This window comes from Lytechinus pictus, chromosome 3 (genome assembly GCF_037042905.1).
Source record: "Lytechinus pictus isolate F3 Inbred chromosome 3, Lp3.0, whole genome shotgun sequence".
Lineage (NCBI taxonomy): Eukaryota > Metazoa > Echinodermata > Echinoidea > Temnopleuroida > Toxopneustidae > Lytechinus > Lytechinus pictus.
Window position 1 is genome coordinate 54,695,987 of NC_087247.1, and position 23,355 is coordinate 54,719,341.

At 34.4% G+C, this 23,355-nt stretch overlaps 1 protein-coding gene across 1 annotated transcript; it reads right to left on the bottom strand.

Moving 5' to 3' along the window:
* Positions 1–1,264: 1,264 nt before the first annotated feature.
* LOC129256975 (uncharacterized) lies at positions 1,265–20,199 on the bottom strand. Its single transcript, XM_054895210.2, has 10 exons — positions 20,031–20,199; positions 13,574–13,604; positions 9,830–9,902; positions 9,413–9,672; positions 8,613–8,757; positions 7,505–7,680; positions 6,052–6,255; positions 5,387–5,507; positions 4,662–5,108; positions 1,265–4,151 (listed from the first exon to the last, which is right to left on the bottom strand). The coding sequence occupies exons 2-10, from the start codon at positions 13,595–13,597 to the stop codon at positions 3,877–3,879; spliced, it is 1,725 nt and encodes a 574-aa protein (XP_054751185.2). The 5' UTR covers positions 13,598–13,604; positions 20,031–20,199; the 3' UTR covers positions 1,265–3,876.
* Between the last annotated feature and the right edge of the window lie 3,156 nt (positions 20,200–23,355).

The window sequence follows — 23,355 nt, forward strand, 5'->3', positions numbered from 1 at the left end:
GAAATCATTTTTTTATGTGTTACCCGGGATGTGTTATTGACCATGCACATTTGGGTGAACGGGGGACTATTTTCTTAAGAGAGTGAGAAAAAATGAGTTGTGAAATAGTTATGTACAGTGTATATATATTGAATGCTTCTATTATTTCAGACGTAATCATTGAGTATTCTCCCTCTCATTTGTATATATTTAGAAGGTCATATGTTTGTGAATACTCATATGAAACAAAGTTAATGCATTTTTTTTAAATCACTCATTTTCCATATAATGTCAAATAAGAATTGTAGATGTAAACTGATCCCAGTCCTTTGGGAGAAACATTCCCGCATACATTCGTAATTCCGAAGGTTCGGATATTCCGAAGGTTCGTATTTCCGAACGTTCGTAATTCCGAAGGTTCGTTAGTCCGAAAACTAAATGATTAACAACCTTATTTCGTTTTCGGACTAACGAACCTTCGGAACAACGAACCTTATTTCGTTTTCGGATTAACGAACCTTCGGAACAACGAACCTTATTTCGTTTTCGGATTATCGAACCTTCGGAATAACGCCACAAATGTTCGGATTAAAGAACCCTTTAACGTTTTCGGATTAACGAACATCGAGGTATAGGCAATTTTCGTGTTTCGGAATTAAGAACCTTCGGAATAAAGAACCTTCGGAATTACGAAGTGTTACCTTCCTTTGTTATTCAATTGTGGCATTTTGAATTTGACCGAATACCGGTATACGTTATTTATTACACTCTCTTTAACAAGGTGTCATGTTGATCTAAGCGTAAAAAGGTCCCACATGAAATAGATTATAATAATAATGGCAAATTTACCCAGGGTAGCCACTTCAGTTCCAAAAACTCTTCTCCCAGCAGGCCATGCTATTATTATTACCCACAGATACCAAATAATTTGGGATAAAACACAAAATGATGTATAAATGATCTATTTTAAGAATAATTAGTGATTTTTACGTTAAAGCCTTTTTTCCCTTACCAATCGGGTATATGAAGTCATCGAACGCCTCTTCTGTCTTCCTGTTTATGTTCTCACCTCACATAATTTGATACGTTTAAAGATCATCTTTCTCTCTGTGCCTGCTCTCTTCTTTATTTCTCTCTCTCTTTCTCAATGTGTTTAGCACACACGCACACCCATAAACACTGTCCTCTATCCTCATTCTTCCTCCTCTTTCATGCACTTTATAAACAGTTTGGCTTGTTCATACTATCATCATTAACAACTAAATAAATGAATTCAAAATATGACTTAAACTTAATACATCTTTATTCACAAACAATATTAAATGGGAGTTGCAGATCACTACAAGACATAATGCATGATGCATTACAAACAATAATTTCAAACAAAAGGAGCCCAAAATTTCCTTCACAACACAAAAAGTAAACAATTTAGACTGGAGACTCCATTATATCTGGCATGACTGGAGTAATCAAAATACTGTCTTTAAAAAGATATAAATTCAATAGCTTTGTAATGCTTCCCACCTCAAGATATTTCTCACCAAATCCTTTATTTTCTTGAAATAATTTATAAGCATGTTTCTTGAGATATGCCAATAAAAAGTACATTATTCCTTTCCCAAATAGATTGATGCCAACAAAATCTATAAAAAGATATATTCAAAGAAAATCACAAACGTTGCAAATGTATCAGCAATAAAAACCCAAGAATATTTACAAATTGCAGTCAGCATTTTCAATGTATTCTGTTGGTTAACAAACTACTTCCCAACACTTGAGGGATCCTGTTGCATATACATTCACAACACCAAATGCCTCGGGGGGAGGGGGTGGGGAGCACTCAACTTAATATTTTGATGGGGGTGTGCCTCACAAAACCCTGAAATGAGGGTCTAAGAAACTGACCACAAGGGTAAAATACAGGGTCTTGGGAACTGAATATGGTACTGGGCGGTGTAAAAAACAGGGTCTACAGAACGGGATCGCGGTACAGTAGGTAAGGTGCAAACTAGCGCTGTGTATGTATATGTGGGCACTAGCAGTGCATGGAGCTGCTAGCAGAGGGAGTTGTGAAGCCGTGCGTGCAGCTCTAGCTCTCGCTGAACAATTTTGGCAGGGCTAGGGAACTGAGATGTGTCGTAATGGGGGTCTTGCGAGCGGGGGGGGGGGGCTTCAGAATGGAACTTTTGTCATTCAGAGTATCTAGAGAACTGAAAATTACGTCTGAAAAAGGGGAGTCATCAAAGCGGCACGTCCCCCCCCCCCCCCCCCCAGCCAAATGCTATGGTTCTATATCAATAATTGCTCTATGCCAATCAAATGGAAGGATTCTAACTGTTCATTCACAGGTCATGGGATTTATATTGTTGACAAAATGTATGAAACAGGAACCTAGAATATAAAGAATATAAATAAGAATCCTATAGAAATCATAGAGTGGAAATACATTGATTTTTCAAGATCAACAAAAACCCAATATAACATTATTTATGCTGCATACAGTCATTGAAAGTAAAATAAAGACAAGTGGGTGTGTATGATCTACACTTCAAACTATAAAAAAGCAGATATTGATGATATGGTGTAACAAAAATCTGCATTTCTCACTTCAAAGCTTTACCGTAACAATTCATTGCCCTATACAATACGAGTTGATAATTTTAAAATATAGAACTATTTAAAAAATATATTTACAACATAATTATACATCTGTATTTACATTTGTTGAAATGTTTTTTTAACTTCATACTGATCTGTTTCTTACCTTGGAAGTACATCAACAATGATGGACGGAATATCAAGAGTGATATACTCTTTGAAGAATAGAAAGACAAAGATATCAATACCAATAACAAACCATCTTTGGATATTTAGCTTTGAACAGAATGCAATTGATTCAGAAAAGGAGTTACCAATAACAAGGTGAATGAACAATATAGTTTATATATTTGGCCTGTTGCATTAGACTGATCATCAATGGCAACCTACATGTCAATACAGTTTGACATCCAATGACAATCAAACTTTCTATCAAAATTAGTAGTGATGGCAAATTTATCATCAATGGTAAGTTTAATGCAATGTCGCCCATTTTACAAAGAATTGAGAAAGATTCAAATTAAACTCAAATTACAATTGAATAAATTCTGTGTAGTTAATAGATAGGTATTCTAAACCAATCGCAGGTTTAATGTGAATCTATTGTAACTCTTTGTAAGACAGGGCCCAGAGATCTAAATCATCCTTTTTTCATTTTGTTTAAGTCACACAAAAATACAATAATAGATGCATTTTCTTGTTCATGATGTTGCCCTACCATACAGTATCTATGATTTGGAAGTAATTTGTAAAATCTTTGATTCTAAAAGTGAATTCTTTTAATGACTATAGACAATTTATCCTTACTGACACCATGAATTCATTTCATCAAAAACTTATCTTCCTTAGTAAGTGTGTTAGCTATAAATTGTGTGTAACTGTAATCGTGGAAAGAATTGGCTTCCACAAAAGCTCACTATAAAATCCAAGAGCTAACTCACCTCTTTTAAGAGGCTGTCACACAGGATTTTCTTGCCAGCATAATTATGCCAATGTACATATGACAAGCCATTCTATATACCATTTAATATATCAAGACTGGACATTTATTAGCAAGAAACGAATGGCATTTATTTAGAATTTTTTTTTTTCTTGAAATCAAGAATAAGTTTGTGATAGCAATTATTCAACTTCTTTATATAAAAAATTGAATTACATTGATATCAGTAAATAGGATTGAATGGTGAAATGGCTTGCCATATGTATGACAACATACACTGGCTGAAACAGCTAAGTGTGACAGCGCCTATAGACTCCTAAACAGACCTCATTGGTTCCTATCTACCATGGTGCATCCAATTATGATCCTTTTGTAGCTGTTGTAGTTGATAGAACTGGCTTCCACAAGAACTCACTACCATGAGCAAAGTCACCTCCTCCAAACAACTGTATGGCTGGTTTATGATCATTAAGAGCTGTCATAGTCAGTGGTTCCCATCCAGGTCCTTTGGTAGGCCTAGAACTACGACCCTGTCTTGTACCTCCTGTCCCTGAAGTCCTTGCAGTGCTTGGTGTGGTGTCTTCCGCTTTACCCAAAGTTGCTGGTGCCGTGAGGGAGCGGACCTTTGGCTTTCCTACAATAATACATGAATAAATGGTATACCTAGCATTAAGATTACCTAATTCTAAACTTCATTTCATAAAACATAAGAACCTTTACGCACACTTATCAAGGATTTTCAGCAAATGACAAAAAAATATTCCAGGTAATAAGATTAACAAATTTTGAATTATATTCCACAAAAATAATGTCCTTTTCCTTTCGGCAAATGATATAAAATGCTGTAGAATATATCTCTAGATATATTCAGAGCTATCGTTTACACAACATTGTAAGATAGCAGTTGTAATATATAAAATGGTGTGGGGGGAAAGGGTTCAGTTGATTTCAATTTCATATCAATTATTTACAAATCTTTTATATGTTTTGGTTTGCTTTTTTCTCTCTGTGAACCTCGATTAGTGCTTTATTGGTTTACATGAATGCCCAGAAACTGGTGTAGGGAACTGAATGTGACACAATGGTCACTGGGGGTGAGTATAGGATAATTAATCCCTTTACCAACCATGGCAATGTTTCTTACCACTTCTACTTGAACTTTGACCTTCTCTTGGTGTCTTAGTATCTGATACTGCAGCCTCTACACTAGCTCCTGTCACCATCTCAGATTTATTTTTCTCCTTGGCTGCAAGATTCTCAAGGAAATGCCCTTCACATGTTGCTTCCTTCTCGGTCAAGAAGACAAGTTTAGTTTTCTTCTCTTTCTTGACTCCTTCTAAATCCAGTCCATCACTGCCTGAATCATTGCCTGGTAGGAGCTGAGGGTCTTGGTTGCTGGTTGTCTGGTTAGGTCGGTCTTGGTTTGGTCGAGGATAACCTGTGTCTTCATCACCTCCTAGGATCATGTCAGGCAGGGAGAAAGAGCTAACAGAGCGATCACCGGTCTGGCCATCTTCGTAGTCCAAGTCATTGAAGAATTGTTCATCATTATTTGCTTCTTTTTCTTGGTTGTTGGAATCCTGAACCATGTCTACATCAAAATGAAATCCATCATTTTTTTTTCATAATTTGATTATTTAATTCACATGTTCAAGCCATTATGACAGTATTCTTTAAATAGCTGAATTTATTTTCATTTCAATTACTTGGGCACAGTACATAGACACAGATTTCATCTTCTAATAAATCTATTCAATTATAAATGAATTTGTTAACAAAAATTGACATACAATATTTCAAACATCTGTTACATATATCACACAGAATTAATTACTAAAACTTATACACAATTTTAATCTAACTTCTTACCTATATCATAACTTTGAAAGTTGTCTTCAAACTGTAAAGGTTGTATTTCCATATCAGAGGCACTCGTTAACCACTTCTTGTAGCTTTTATCAAATTCTGAGCCTTCCTCACTGTCATCGTCCTGTAAAAATATTTGAGGTCTCAAGATAAATGGAATTCCTTTTCAGTATCACAGAAATAAAATACATTGACATTCTTTTCCTTCTCTTTTCTTAATATACATTGCATTCATGTCAAGTAGAGTTCATCAAGGTGTCTTCTTTATTTGTTGCATTACTTAATGGAAGATTATATAGAAACTTGCAGGTTCCGAAATAATGAGCATTAGCCAAGTCATAAAAAGCAAGGCCCTGTTGCATGAAAATCAGAACTTCCAATAATAATAATCTGTTGCAAATATCACCATAAAAGTTACCATTTAAAGACAATTATCATTATTGGTTCGTTTTGTGAAATAGACCAAACAAAGGATGTTGAGAGGTTAGCATTATTTAGGCTTTCATCTTTAATTTTTTTCTGTGTAGAGCTTTCTGTTGCCACTGCCTAGTCCTACAGTTAATCAAGTCTCTTAGAGAGAGGACTAAGAGATGTACGTCTCCTGATTGCTTATTTAAATGCAGACTACCCATGCATCATCAGTAGATAGGTGAAAAAAAATGACATACCACTTGAAGCCAGGATGGGAGGTATCTAAGAGGTCCTTCATGGCCTTCAAAGTTATTGAAGTCCGGCATGGGATTGTTGTATAGGAGTACACCAGTCTTATCTTCATTAGCTAATGCAGCACGGTACATGAGCTCCATACGTCTCTGGGTCTCTTTCACTCGATCCTTGTAGCTGTTGTCCTGTAGCTTCTCATTCTCTGGTACCTAATGAAATTATTCAATATTAAAGGTCAACTCAATACATCTCCTTTTTGGCTTCTGTTAGAGATTCAAGGAAACTTTCAATTCATTATACATATTTACAAACTAAATTTCTTTGGTTTATAATCATATACGGTTTCTAATCAATGATTAATCATATAATATTGACTGGCCTTGAGGGGAACATCAAATATGTTGCCCACAACAGAATCACATTGTCCCGAGTCTTTAGACGAGGGCAATATGGTTCTTTTAAGGGCAATATATTTGATGTTTCCCAAAAGAAACCCAGTCAATATTATTATTATTACCTACAGCTGTATAATGTATAATTCAAGCTATTAATATGCCTGATTGCTTCTCACTACTTCTGATATCAGGTTATTCACATGCACAAACTTGGCGAAGTAATCCTTACAAAGCAATCGTGATGTAATTTTTACCGCGCAATCGGGCATCATGCATGGCGCACACATACACTGAACACGTAAAAATCTTGCGCTTGGTTTTGATTAGCTGGGAATCAGTATGCACTGGCCGCACCGCGCATTATCTATAATGCTTTGGTTCACATTGGTTCCAACCAAATAGTATATTGAAATTAGCGATCAAAATCATCTCCGACTGCGCAAGCGCACTAGCAAAAATATGGTCAATGTTGCCCTCTGTTTTTGTTCAGTATTTTATGGGCAAAGTCTGGAGACGGAAACATAGCAAATTTTTACCCCGTTGGTCTTGGATTGAAAGTAGCAAGCAAAATACAATATTTATTAATCTGGTAATAATTTTCAATATTCTAGATTTATCAGTCTACAATCAATTTAGTGTATTATCATCTACTGATGAGAAAACATCCATTTACCAATTCCAAAATACATGTAATAATTATAGGATTTAATGAAAATTTTGCAAAATCACATACTACACTCAAGTCTTAATTTTCTTCCAAAACCCTTCAGCCTATATTCTGAACTCGGGTCTAATTCAAGCCATGGTTTAAGTCTCTGCTAAAATGATGGGAAGCCATAGATTAAAAAAAGTTGTTTACTATGTATCTTTCTTTCATTCACTTGGCTTTTATTAATATAATTTCATGTGCTGATAAAACTAAACATCCATCGGTAATAATTTGTGTCATACTTGGTTACCCTCGATGAAACCCAAATTTTAGACCACAGTTTGAGTAACACCAGAGATTAGAATACACACCCCAAAATGCATTTCACACTTCTTTTAAATTCCTAAATCTCACCTCCGTCTCGCTGTAGAAACTCCTCTTTGCTACTGTCTTGTTCTTTGTCAGGCATTCTCTAACAAATGCTCCGTATGCATCCTTTAGTTCTAGAGGAATACGAGCATCTGCATACTTCAGTTTGATCTGTGACCTGTCTCTTAATGTATTCCACAAGGTATGAGCTCCAACTCGCCCTGTGACAAAGATAACATGGAATTGAATGGTCTTGGTCAAAAGTTAAAATGGGACAAAATCATTTACTCTTTCTTTTTGCAAAGCACATCAATGATCAATGATTACATTTCACCAAAGCAAGAATGTTTGAAAACATCTCATGACCAAATGCAGAAATTGTTGTTTCATTTAAATGCAAAAGTCTCCCAAGTCCTATACACATGTGTGTAATTTGTAAGGCATAGAGTATCATTTATTGCAACTCTTTTTGCAGTAAGCTTCGGAGGATAGGCAGGTTATGGATCCTTCCTGCAGGGTCAGGTAATTGAGATCAACACTTGACTTGGTTTTGAATCTAGGTCTCTGTAGAGACCACTCCTCCACCAACTGAGCTACATTATACATATAATAAGTGACTTTCATCTATTCAACTTTTGGAGCAATTCTTTTGTCCCTGGTGGTAAGGTCATTTGGATGCCATGAATTGGATATAACTCACTACTTTCATGTAAGTAGATAATTACTAGTATTGCACTTCTAACTTCATAAATAACAAATTATTTCATTACAATTAGAGAAGTTTTAAATCAACATTGCATTGTTTTTTAATTATGTTTAATGAGAGAGCTTTAGAAAAAACAAACAATTAAAAGCAGACAAATAATAAATCTTAAATTGCATGATTTTTTTCTTAATAAAGGACTTACTATCTAAGTATTGATTATACTGTAAACTTTTTTTTTTTTTGGGGGGGGGCAAAAAATGAAACAAAAACATTAGAGTTGGTCAGCCTATATATATTTTAGAAATCCAATTCATTCAATTTTATTCAGGGTCTGTTCAGCTATGGCATACAATTATTATTTTATTTTATTTTTATTTATTATTATTCTTTTTTTGGGGGGGTAATCTTTGAATATTTTGTTTTTATCACATTTACATCTATCCTTACCTCCCAGTGACTTTACAGCATGTGGCATTCTGATGACCTTTCTACGCTCAGGTTCAATTCTTGGATGAAGGAAATATTCAGCCTCATCCTGACCAAAGAGAGTGTACAACCGTTGCTTGTGAAGAGGCAATTGATCAAATGTCAGCTAATAAGAAAATAAACAAGGGTTGGTAAAAATTACTGTATGGTTCATGTTGATGAACTGTATGTTCCAAATATGAACTCCAAAACATGAAGAATTTCTTGTCACATTCATATATTACACTTCACTCATGTACCTGAAAACAAGTAAAACATCCTACTTCAGAAAATTCAGGTTATGATAGACCTTCATATTTTGAAATCATCCAACAAATGATATTCATGTCGGGTGATTTAAATAATGAATTCTGAAGATAAATGAATATTACAGTTATACTGGCAGTAATTTGAAGTATCTGCAATCTTAAATTTAGAAAAGTATATGTGCATGTACCTATCATGCAATCATTAAAGGTTTCATGAAACCAGTCCATTGCTGGATTGAGGTATACATTATTTATAAATTAAATACACTATAATTGCAATGACCCACAGTATCTCTATCATTGACAGCACATACACAAAAGCAAACTAAACTTATACCACACACATATAGGAATGTTGGGCGATTTGAGCACATCAAAATAGAATTTCTTCATAAAACTGGAGACAAGTTATATAGGGATATGCAAAAAAAAATTCACACAGATAATCATGATTTGATTTACAAGCAAATATATATTTTAATTAGAGAAAGTAAAGAGGGGGATTAATCTGACCTCTTCTTGAATGGTATCCTCTGGTTCTTCCATGAGAGTACCTGTAGCATCATGAGGCTCAAAGACACTATCTTCTGACATTCTTCTATCCATTGACACCCTTCTGCTTCCTACCCGTTGTCCACCTGGGCTTGGTGGAACATCCTCACCTCCTACTGTGGCATCTCCGCTTTCAGCTTGCTCTTTCTCATCTTTCTGCTTTTTCCTCTCTGCTGCCCTCTCTTGGGCTCTTCTGGTCAGTTGCTCTTCCTTGTCTTTACCTGGAAAGCACAAAGTTTTGAAGAATCAATTTTTAAAAACTTCATACTCTTCCAACAAAATGTTTTAAAGAACACAAAAAATAACCTCATATATATACTTACAAACCATGAAGTAATACGATAACAGAAATAATAGATAAATAATACTTTTTCTTACCTAATTCATCCTTGCATATCTGTACCAGAGCTTCTTCTGTTTCCTTCTTCTTTTGTAGGTCCGATTTCCTCAGCTGAAAAAGAAAAAGAAGAAAAAAAATCCAAGTTACTGACTAAACAGTGATTCAGGAAACATGTATGTTATGCTTTGGGATGGTTATAGTGCTTATAAAGACAAAGATGATAAATGTAATTAAGTTTTTTTCTATTCTACTCTGCTGTTTTTCACATACATTTAAATTTTCCTTGTTATAAAATCATATTTTTGTCCCCTCCCTTCACTATCTCCCCCTCTCTTATTAACTCATCACTTTTTTTATTGTATGTACCTTTCACTGACTATCTCTGTTATCGCAACAAGCCCCCTTTTCTCCCCAACTCTTTCTCTCTCCCTGATTTGCTGTCCAAACAATACTATTCATTTGTATACTCAACGTTCTCAGGGTCACCTATTGAGCTACAATCACTTAGGGAACCCTCTCCAATTGAGCAAACCAAATTGGCCGCAAATTGGAAAATGGCGTTTGACAAATTCAGCCAATTCTTCCCCAATGAGTCCCTCTTTCCGAAACCACACATTCCTTTGACATATCTCTTTTAATCTAATAATGCCAATTTGTCAACTCGTGTCAACGATTAGGTTACTTTTCATACCTGGCCTCTAAATGTGTCACGTTCTCTCAAATTCTCTCACCCATCTCACCCAAATACATGCTTCCTAACCCTACTGTGGCACCACAAGCCAATATTGTATCATCATTCTACACACATGAACTGCTATCAGGATTCCTGTTATTCAGGAAACATTCTTCTTTTTCAACTAAACTGTATCATTCATGTTTTGGGAATGGTGTGGTTGATTTTATCCAAACATGATTGCGTGCTTTGGATTTACCACTGGTTTTCTAAGGTTATCATGTTGGCATGTTGAATCAATATCAATAATCTGACAGCTCTAGGATGGATGATCATAGTCTGTAACTGAGATGACATTCAAGAGAACATGACCTACAATTAAAGCGCTCTTCTCCCAGTAAGTTCCCCAATGCAGTTCAAACCCTATTGATGTCAACCACAAAGTTTTCAAAATTCTCATGTCAAACAAATCACTGATATCCCCTCTAAAATCTTTTAATTTGTCTCTCCATCCCTTAACTTGAGACTTTGATGAATTTGGCATTCAGCTTCATGTTCATTCCTAACATGGCAATTTATTAATGTGGTTATTTTCCCACACAAATCTTTCTCAATTTCATTCATTCAGTTATTCTCTAAACCAAGATACATATTCCCACCTAATATAGTCACCTTGATGTATTCTTAAGAGCATGCATGTGGCAATTTGATGAGCTCTTACAGGTATGGCATTTTTATGAATTAAAAAAAAAAAAAAAGTAAAAACCCTTGCAAAATGCAAGTGTCATGATGTGAACGAGACTACCCTTTTCTGCTCACTTTATGTAATTATTACAAAACTATTATAAAAAGAATAAATTCCTTAAAAAGCAAGATATATATTATTTATTAGATTGATAATAAAACACTTAAGAAAATATAATAAATCTGCAAAAGTGCATAACAGGTCACAACTGAATAACTTAGTTAGATGTGAAGTAAGTTTAATTGTGCAAGTTAAAATGACCATGGTAAAAATACCCGGGGGGGGCACTCAGTATATAATGCATAGTGGGTATGTGCCGCGGAGGGGACCCCCATTTTCACACTCAAATTTTCGTTCCGAGGCATAGCATTTTTGTCTTATCGAGACAAAAAACAAAGAAAGCCGCTCCAAGGCATAGCACTTTGTTCTTATCGAGAAAAAACAAAAAAGAAATCCGCTCCAAAGCTTCGCATATTTTTCGTTACGCCGTTCCGGTCGCATTGATCTGCTGCAATTTTGGTGAAAAGCGACCGCCGAGCGCTGTCCGACCATCGTCTCTGCGCTAGCGCACCCAGCGGAGGCCGCGTATAGCTGCATCATGCACGCATGCCCGTTCCATAGGGGTACATACGCACGTACTCGCACGCTGGCGATCCGTTCCAAGGACCCCCGTTTTCACAAAATTGTAGTTCCGAAGCCCGTTCCGAGGACCCTCCTTTTTACAATAAGCCCGCTCCAAGGCCTCCGTTTTTTGTCTCGCCCGCGGCACACCCCTACCACTTTTTTGGTCGAGTGCCCCCCCCCCCCGGGTAAAAATATTATGCATTATTCAAGGTATCATTAAATACACTAACATTTACAAGATTAAGAAAGTGTCAAAATGAACAAATGCAGGTTTATAAGGGGGAAATTGAAGGGGGAGAGACTCCTACTGATGAAATTAATAAAAAGTGAGCTAATGAGAAATTCAGACTTTACACATAGGAAAAAAAAGATGTACAGTTAAATCAAGATGGGGAGAATGGTAAAACTAATAATGGTAAAAGCAACACAGCCAGCAAAACAAACAAAAAAACACTAGTATATTGATTTAGTAGGCCTGTATAGGCTCGTATGAGAGGTATTGGATAAACGTAGTGTATATTCAATGTCGTAGGGTATACATGCATGTAATGTAGATAAATATTTTGTGGAAACTGTAAAAATGAACATGAAAGATATGGTTACAAGGTATTATATTTTATTGCAATAGATAAAAGAATGTAACTGTGATCATGATTGCAGAAAATGAAAATTGTAATGATTTACTGTAATGATAAAGATGGAAATGGTAGTTGCGGTTGCAAAAGAGATGCATGTGGTACAGTGGCTATATGATTGTAGTGTGCAAAAGGACATAATGTTTAGTGGGTGATACAATATACGTATTTGTGCTCAAGATGAAGATGATAGTAGATGAGATGTTAATAATTTGGCAGATAATGTGGAGTTTGCTGTTGAGATATTGGTGCAGCCTGTCATTAAAATATGGTAAAAGTTGTGTCAATATTGAAAATGGGTTCTGAATAAAAGATAAATGATGATCATAACCATCATCATTATATTCATTAATCATTATCATCCCCACCACTGCCACCAATGAAACAATCTGAAATTTCATGGATTTCAAATAAATTGGCTGTGTTTAGAACCAATTTGATTATCTTGACTGAGTTTGAATCTTGAAAGGTATATTCTTAAATCCCAAATAATTTGAATTCATATCTTAAAGCTTGACATTGGAATATTAAGGGTTTCAATTTAAATCCATTTTTGGGGTAGTCATAGCTGATCTGGATTTAAAATCCATGAAAGTTTGTGTGTATTTACTGGTTGCAGTGGCCAGGGATGATATTAGTGATGGTATAGGCGGTGATAATGATTGAGGTTGTCGTTGATGATGATTGTGATGGTGATGATGATGATTATGATGACTAAAATGATGATGTGGTGGTGGTGGAATTTATAAATAATAATGATGATGGTGGTAGTAATGATGATGTTAATGCTGATAATGAAAATTAATAGATTGGTGATTACAGTAGTCAACTTCACTTGGTTATAATAGTAAGTGCTGACAATGATCAATGAAAAAAATTGCATTTATGATGATTTTGAGGTGATTACTGGTGATAGCAGTGAAGCTACAAAAGTCAATCTTTCATTGGTTTGTGGGGTAAAAGAGGATGGAAAGTAATAAAGGTGATGGGATTAATAAATTGAGTAGTAATCTACTACAAATGATATTAACTGAATGGTAAAATGGTTAGGGATTATGGCAGAAGTGACTAAAGCAATATTGATGAAATGTATGGAACAACTTACATTTTCATTTTCTTCAGAATTCATTTTGCCACTTTATGTTAAATGATATGAAAAGGCATGCAAAACAATACAAGGTATGTGATATAATCAAGATGGAAGTTGATGAAGCATTAATAATTTATAAAACAAGATAATAAATAACCAATGATTGGATGGGTAATATGGCAATAAGAACTTTTAAAACATTACAAAATAATTTGACTCATTGCTAGTCGGACATGACAACTAAAAAAATAATATATATATGATGAAGTTGAGATTGATAAACGACAATGAAAACTATTTCAAATTAAGGGATTGTAGCCCACAATTCAGCTTGAAATCAATATGCATTGCCTGATGGATGATGAGAGATGACTGGGGTGTCTTACAAATACTGCTTTCTCATGGTGCTAGAAGAAATAAAACAAGGACTCTATGCACCAATAGAAAACAGTAGATGTGAGTACCATTCTTTGCTTGCTGGCAAACAGTTGTCTGTCTTTGTGTCCATCTAGATTTGATATCAAATGAAGTATTACACACTTTGCAATACAGTCATTCTTTCACGAGCAAAAGTAAAACAAAGTAGTGATGTGAAACAAAGTGAAAAAATATATAGAATGATAATTATGTGGTTGGGTCATGAGACTTTACTAGAATTTCATCCAAATATGTCACACTAGACATTTAAGTTATTATACATCACTGTCCCTCTGCATTCTAGATAATATATTTCCATTTCCGTTTTTTGTAAGCTCTGTACAAAAACATTACGGAAGTGATCATTCACACGCATCTCTATAACTCGACAGAGGGCTTTGCCCCCACCCACCCCCCCCCCCCCCAATGCCTGACAAACATGAACAGGTGGATCTCCTCCAAAGCTTACAAGAGGGTTAAAAAATGTTGGTGGGAATAAAACAGAAGCAGAACAAAATAGCCTTCATACCCAAACAAATTGAGTTTTATTCTTATAAGTTAAAACAAAAAAAATTTTAAACCAAAAAGGTTTGACTAATATGTTCACATACATGTACATGTTTAATAGGTTGAGTGTGTATGCTGTATCAAACCTTAATTTTTAAAGGCCGATTGACTCTCTTTCAGAATTATAATGAATTCCTGCCTTTTTTTAAAAGAAATGTGTATTTAACAAAATAAATCATAGCAAGAACACATGACCATTTCATCTTTTAAAGTACACAACAAATGGTAACAAAATACATCAATATACTAACAGAAAAATGTATCAAAATGGAATCAACAATGGTTTTATTATCCAGAATGCATCCCTTCACACAAAATCAACCAGGTTTTTAGCTGCAATAAAAACTGCATGAATATCCCAATCAATAAATGATTAATCTATGGGAGTCAAAAGGTCTGCATATCTCTACCCAGTCATCTATCAACACTCCAAAATGAATAAAACACTAAATGATTGAGATGGGGAAATAAATTGAGAGAAAGAGAGAGAGAAGGAGCAAGAGGGAAAATGGGAGAGAGCAAAAAACTATTCTCCAGTCAGTAAGTGTTATTGTATTGACAGTACGCACACACATGCACAGATGCATATAGACACTTTCCCATAGTTGCCATGGTAACACATCCAAACACTTGATGTGTGCTGAGAGTTGGCTGCCTGACAACCCTTTTTCATTAATAAAAATGATATCACGCAAACAAAGTTTGGATATATCCATTTCGTATGACATACAGCTACAGCCTATAAAAATTGTAGTAAAATATATTTCAAACTAACGAAAACGGGTTGCAGTAACTCGTATAAAGCCATTATTATTTTACTGAATCACAGATATTTTACTATTACAGTAACATATATGCTCCCTCTCAACAGATAATGAAAGGGTGAATATTTATTCAGAAAGATCTTTTTCAAATGTCGCGTTAGCTTTTTACTATTCAAATAAGAAAAATTGATACAAAGTCCATGACCATGTACACAATCAATGCAGACAATCCTTATACACTACATGTATGACTATGAGCAAATTTGAGTTTTAACAAATGGCTGCTCCCTTGGGGATAATATTTGAGAGATCATATGGATATGTACCACAAAAAAAAGAGTGTGGTAATGTCTTATTGATTTATATATATATATATATATATACATGTACATGTATATATAGTCATTTTAGTAATACAGGAAATTATTTTGCATAGCCAGAATGTGCACTGTTATTCCTGCAAGATTTCACATAGGCTAGAAAAAAACTGGCTATTTCCTCAGACAAGCTTTGCATATTTTTTTTCCATATTTAAAAATCTATGTGGCCCTATTGGGCTTGTTCACATGCATTATTACACAAATAAAATCCCTAAAACTGCATCTTTAAATCATTTACATGCAAAGAAAAGTGCATCAACAGATACATTTATATGGCCATGGTAATCTGCCACATATATGTGAATACGCTTTCACTGAAAAAACTGCATATTGTATATCTAACAATACAGCGAGTTTACAGAATATTACAGTATAAAATGATTTATACATTTATGTAGGTGGTAGAGAAGATACAAATCACTGGTTGATGACATCATCAGGTCTAGTACAGTATCACATGACGAGGATATTCCCCTACAGCTCTGATTTCAACTGGTGCTTAGATTGACTCTGAAACTGAACACTATCCACCAGTTGCAATCAGGCAATAGAGAAACATTGATGTCCTGGTTGGTCGAGGTGTTCCATCAGCATCTCTTGAGAAACTGAGATCCTCTACACATGTATCATCATTGCAGACTGCAGATCAATAATCACTTTGTGGTCAATTCCAAAACTACAAATAATTCCTCTACGCCAAAGCCTGCACAGACTATACCTGTAGTTTCAAACTATAGTATTTTGGGCAAATTTGAAATACATGTAGGCCTACACCCTTCACGAATGTTCATTTTCATTAGGCCTAGTTTCATCTTGCGGGTCAACAATTTTTTTCCATCACATGAGATAGCATGTACCGCTAGTGAGAATTAAGAAATTATAGAAATATTTAACTGAATAATGAATCCCAAGCACAGGGGAAACTAGATTATTCACTTGATGATCTAAACTGAGATCACAAGAAATCTGTAGTGAACAAATGAGGTTTGTAATATTTGAAGAAATAAAACATTATGAACATGGTGTTAGGTTCACTGTGGTCGACCAATCTCTACACGTGTTTGTATTAATCAAATGCATACACAGATGTTCATACAGGCAGTCGGGCATGTATCAATAGTGGTTTCATATACAATTTACTATACAGGAATGTACAGTAAGATTTAAACCCTGGTTTTAATCCAGTTCATCTTTTTATGTAGACCTGAGCATTGCTAACAGTGAGGTTTGTCCATTTTTCCACAGCTACACTATAGGTTCACTGTAATAAGAGCTAAATCCATTACCGTATCAGACTCTAAACTGATCAGAAATAAACATAACCAAATATTCTTATATATGGAAAATATTAATATTCATAGTATATCATTTGCTATATACTTTTGTGATTCATATATCAGTGTACATTCAATATCCCCTGAGGAAATGCTATTAACAAATTCTGATAGCTCAATATACATGTAAGTAAGAATGCTAATAATTTTAATGAGCTGCATACAATCAAGTATCTTAGTCATACACTATTGATGGTATAGTGGGCAGTTAATTATTGCCACTCCATTGCCATTGGGGTAAACGATATAATGTTAAAGAGCTACAATGTATGTGATATTGTATAGTGTTAACACCTTATTTATATTTTGAAACCAAATATGTAATTCAACATTAAGTTATTTACAATTATCTTTATTCCCCTTTGGTTGGGATTGTTGGAAAGAGCATGGGGGTATAAATTTTCAGAATCCATCCCTTAATCTGATCTCTGAATAAAGCGTTCATGTGCAGCTAACAATTCAATACATTAATAAAATAAAATCTTTTTCCTGTAACAGATGACAATAGGCAACAATACCATGATGATTCTATATTAAATAGTTTTTAATATAAGTCAGTTTTGCCTAGACACAAGCCAACAACGCCATTAACCACGCTTTAATGTTGAACAATATTATGAGCTTCATAATAGACAGGACTGACAAATTATGAACATGGGAGTATGAGTCAAGGTACATGTATGATCATAGACACCTCTCAACCCTTATAACCTTTGACTAGAGGCACTTTCTGCCTCATTACGTTATGCATAAAAAGCCAGGTCATCATCAGTCCAAGCTTACACTTGAGATTCTAACCCAAGTACTAGCCTTACCATAGAAAAAGGCAGAGTTAAATCATGAGCAGCCCAAGTAGGGGCAGTTCTTGCTTAAGCGTAACAAGCCATGATTTTTTTTTATGAACCATCTTAAATCCCATCTGGTCCTGTTGCAGGAAAAAATCAAGTAGAAGTCCTGAATATGCTTATCTGATATTCACAAAATCAAGTTGCATTTGATTTTAGAGATGCATTTACTCGCAACTCTTTATGTGATAGGCATAGGCCCCCGATCTCTAGAACATGATTTTTATAGAATCACATTCAAACTTTGGATATCATAACTTCGCACTTTTGAAGGAAACCACAACAATTATTTATACCCATTTAAAGCATTATAAATTCTACCACTTTATAATATATGCAAAAATTTGTTATTTCAATATTTGAAATGAAACGCAATCCAGGCATTTCATAAACCGTTTAAATTTATGAAAAAACAAGGGGTTTAGGTCTCTTTGTAATACCATGCATATTATGCACAGGTTTGTTAGCATTATAAACTTTTTTTTAAATTGTAAGTCAGTGAAATCACTCAAAAGCGCCACATCTAGGTCGGGTATATGACTTGTGCACTTTATTCAGAGATTGCTATAGTGTAGAAACAATGGTTTAGAACAATTCATAAGATCAAAGGATCATAGGAGATATATCTTCTCTTATCCTTTTCTTTTTATCATTAAAACATTTTCATCTGAAATTTGTACAAGTAGATAGGGTTGACAGGATTTCAGTAAAACTCAATTTTAAAACAGATATACAGTATAACATGACTACTTTTGGGCTCCATTTTTTGAACAAAATGTGATGGTCTATCATAGGAAATAAATTGCCTCAAGCCAAAATTTCAGTATGTCTTAAACTTTAAATAACCTGGCTAAGTTGATACATAGCAAGTGATTTTTTACAAAAACTCCACAACAACAACAACTTCAGTAGACTTGGGCTTGGAATTTAGAGAAGTAACACATACAATTCATGCTATTTGCACCTTCATTACAAATTATTCAGTTAATTATGAGCTTTAACTGATCAGAAAATTTTGATATTATTTAAAGCTCTTGCTGGTGAAAACAGGCTTATAAAAAAAGCCCTGCAGTACATACTAATCAACTTCACTGGTGCCTACAAATGGCACTCACTCTTCATGTAGAGTGTGCATTATGGTTTTCATTAATACCATGGACCTACATGTACTACACCAAAGACAATAAACCTTTGAATTTTTAACAATTTGCCATATCATCGGCGTTCATCCGAACCGTCGTATCAGTTAATTTTGGTCCAAAAAACAATGCAAAAGCGATTTTGTGTCTCGCCCACTTATGAAAATAACCAGAAATATCGTGATTTGCGAGGGCACGCAACAGAATTGTATCGAAACTTCATTGTGAAATGACTGGGATGGAATAACACTTGTCATAAGAGCCTTGCACGTAAACTTTAATGTTGACCTGAAGATGACCTTTGACCTTACCATGTGACCTCCAACTGCAGCATAGCATGCAGGTCGCCTAAGGACATCCACCATCCAAGTTTGGTTGAATAGTGACTTACGGTTGCGGAGTTAGGTGTCATATAAAGAGTCTTGCATGTAAACTTTAACGTTGACCTGAAAATGACCTTTGACCTTACCATGTGACCTCCGACTGCAGCATAACATGCAGGTCCCCCAAGTCCATCTACCATCCAAGTTTGGTTTAAAATCGATTTACAGTTGTGGAGTTATGTGTCATTAGGTTTGTGAAGGACGGACGGACGACAGACGACGGACGGACGACATTTGGATCCCTAAGTCTCGTTTAATTAAAAAAATATGTGCCAATGACTTTGGAAGAAAATGCATAACTGCTGAGTAATGAGCAAAATAAGCATGGAATTCCATCAGATGTCAGGTACTTTTCCAAACAATATTAATACACTGTCCCACATACATGTATGGCATTCTGTGTTAGTGATCATCAGAATTATCGGTTTTGAGCTAAGATTTTAAGATTTCACAAAGATAAGTTTACATTAATGTACCAGATCTAGATTAACATTGATTCCAAAGACTTTCTCATTACATAATTGTTTGCTGCAACTACTTTCTTTTACCCTTAAAACAAATGAGGCAAACTTATTGAACAAGAAGATACTGTCAATTATCAACATGAGGAGATAAAAGAAGAAAGATAAAAACACATTCTCACCTTGTGAAGTTTTCTGTCAGCTTTAATTCGCCTCTCAAGGAAAAGGTCGTCGTAAGCTTGAATTAATTCTCGCTGCAGTGCAACTTTTTGTTCCAAGTAGCTGAATTTGTCTTCTCGTTGTAAAGCTTTAAACTCCTCCCACTTCCTATATATATCCTCTTGTTTCTGTAACATGAAAGAATGAGTAGGCCTAAGGATTAAATCCAGATTTGAACGAGTCATTATATCACTGATATGGGTTTTTTTCTTAATATCTTGGGCTCTTGCAAACGTCTTTTTTGCCTTTTTTTTTTACGGGCAATTGCCCATTCTGTTGATTGTAAGTGGATTTTGTTGTTGTTCTCTTTCTCTAAATATTCACTTGTTATTTGTGATGTAGATGTATATACATGACACTGATCTCTGGAGTATACACTCCAAGACTAATATATACATCTGTTTTCACAATATGTATGAATTCAGCAAACAAAATGAAAACTAATGAATACAATATGGAAGAAAAATGAGCAGAACCCACGCATGCATGAAGGCAGGTGGTCATTTGGCACTACTCCAATAGCGTTTGAAATTTCGTTCCACAAAGCAAAAAATAAATGGGCTCAATTTTTTCCATCATAGGTTCATTCCTACATGGCATATACTACATGTACATATTTTCTCTTTATTTTTACACAATAGCCATGATATTATGATAACGGGGTCAAACATTCATCCAAACATGTCTTACTGAATAAAAGCATGTGAAGGTAAGGAGGCATGTATGACTTTTTCACTATAGATGACAAATTTGAAGTGAGGTTACTTTTGCTTCACAGGAGCCTATGACAAGTAAACACAATAACCAAATTTCATTGGAATATGCAAAGCCATATTATTGACACTGAGACATGATTTGCTTTGTCATAATTCCCTGAATAGAACCAAAAAAAAATGTAAATTGACACAGGAAAACAGTATCAGCCTTATGTAGCAAAGTGTGCAATTGACACATATTCATTCACTGTCACCATTATAACAGAACCACATCCATCATAATAATCTGTGATTGAAGGTGTATAGATAACTTGAAATTTGAAGTACATAATTTATATTTCATTGATAATTTTGACTTTGTAATAAGTATTTTTCAGACAAACTATGATATAGACACTACTTTGATATTCATAAATATAACTTTTTCATATTTCACTGTGCTGTTTACATCAAAACCAGAATTAAAAGAGAAATATGTTTGGAGTGAAGGATTAAGTACACATCTCTTCTAATGACAAATATGAATTGTTCTAAAGTACCTACATGTATCAACACTAATATGTCAACCTATTTTGAGTACAATATGCTACATGAAGAACTGGTACATGAAATAATATTGGCGTGGAAAATTCAACTTGGATTTAACCACGGATATCACAAAACATGGAACACAGCAAAGAAATGAGTTTTGTATTTTCTTTGTTTTGTTTTATTATTAGTAATGAATGTAAAAAGGGAGTAGCCTAGATAGGTCATCAGCTCTTTGTTACTCCCTCACATCCCATTCATTACTTTATGTTTCTTTTTCTTGTTACTTTTTGTCTATATTGTACAACTATCATCATTGTTTTTATTTTATTGCATTAATTCACAATGTATTGTATCCTGTTTTTTAAGAGATGTGAAATAAATGAATTTGAATTCTGAATTTGAATTTTGACTTTCAAACAGTAACACTCACTTAAGCTTATAAAATGTTTAATCTTGAGCAAAGTATTCAAATCATTTAGGCATTTCATATGTAATTAGACAATTTTAATACTACTTCCTATGTGGTTGATTTTTTATTTTTACAGTGGTTTTATTTTGGGATTAAACAAAAATAAGCATGCAGTTTTTAATTTTACCATATATGTGTATGCTTTGAAAGAGTAAAATTAAACATGGTCTTTCTACTTTTCAACTTACAAAATACCCCAACCCCAATAAAAATTGGAAAAACATAATTATATGGATGCGAAGTTGGTGGCATATTTTCTCCAGCGAGTTCAATCTTACAAGGTGCTTTATAATGCATAATATCATTCTTTTCAGTGAATCCTGAAGGCTTTTCAAACATATTCTATTTATAAGTGCCTCTCCTAGTTCAAGGGCATGTGGGCATTACATCATACTTCAATGCTCAAGACTTGATTTTCTAAAAGGCATCCAAGCACAAAATTTTGTCCTTTTCCACCGTTTCAAATATCAATTTAGCATTTAAGGGTAAGTAAGATACTACTGCATTCCCTATACACTACAATTAGGACACATTAGAGAATGAATCAACAATGGTATGCCAGGCCTCGTAATCTGACATGAGAGTTGGTAAATCATGTAACAAATTATTTGTATCCCTACATATGTAATCAAAAAAATTTAAAGGTCTCAGTCTTCTCACTTTATGAGGGAGGCGCAACAAAAGTACATCAGAAATAACTTCCTTCTCACTACGGAAACAGTGTCCAGCAAATCTCATACTCTGTTTAATTACCATGGTGGAGATTAAAATTTCAATGTTTTTATTCTTTGATGGATTTTCCTCAAACCTATGCCAATATCTTTTATTATTTTTTAAGGAATTTTTATTATAAACTATTTGTCAGGGTGAACTTCCCCTTTAATTAGAGTATAATATTTGTCAAGCAATCTCACCATTGTAGAATATATATGAAGAATCTTAATTCTTGATATCAATTTGAAAAAGGGACTTCAGAGAAGGATATAAAAAAATAGAAAAGGCTATTACTTCTATGAATTACAATACTTGTAACATTTATATATCATACACTACTTCTAATACGTTTATTTAAAAAAGGCTAATGCTATAATTACCTTACAATTTTATTGTCAATATTGAGTCGAAGGTTAGTTAATAGGTTAATTTACAATTTGTACAACTACAAGCATCATCTGATTATATCTCATTTGAAAAAAAAAATGACTAAAGATCTGAAATATGATGACATGAAATTGTAAGACTTTGTTAGCAAAGCTTTCACCCCTAAGGCCTAAAGACATTACAAGAATCTGTAAACATCATCACTGTTTATCCTTGATCTCAATTTCTGCCACTCTCTTGCTAAATCATAAGCAGCATTTATATTTTATGGTATTCCATTGGGAATCTTTCAATCCAGTGTATGATAAGATGGCCATTTAAGACTTTCGGTCTGAATTGATTTCAGGAGGGAACACTATTCCACACAAATGAGAGGGGAATTCAAGGATTCTAATACATTTCTAATTATGAGAGATGTATATTTTATAATCTGCAGAAATTATCCACCAATAAGTACATATTTAACAGCAC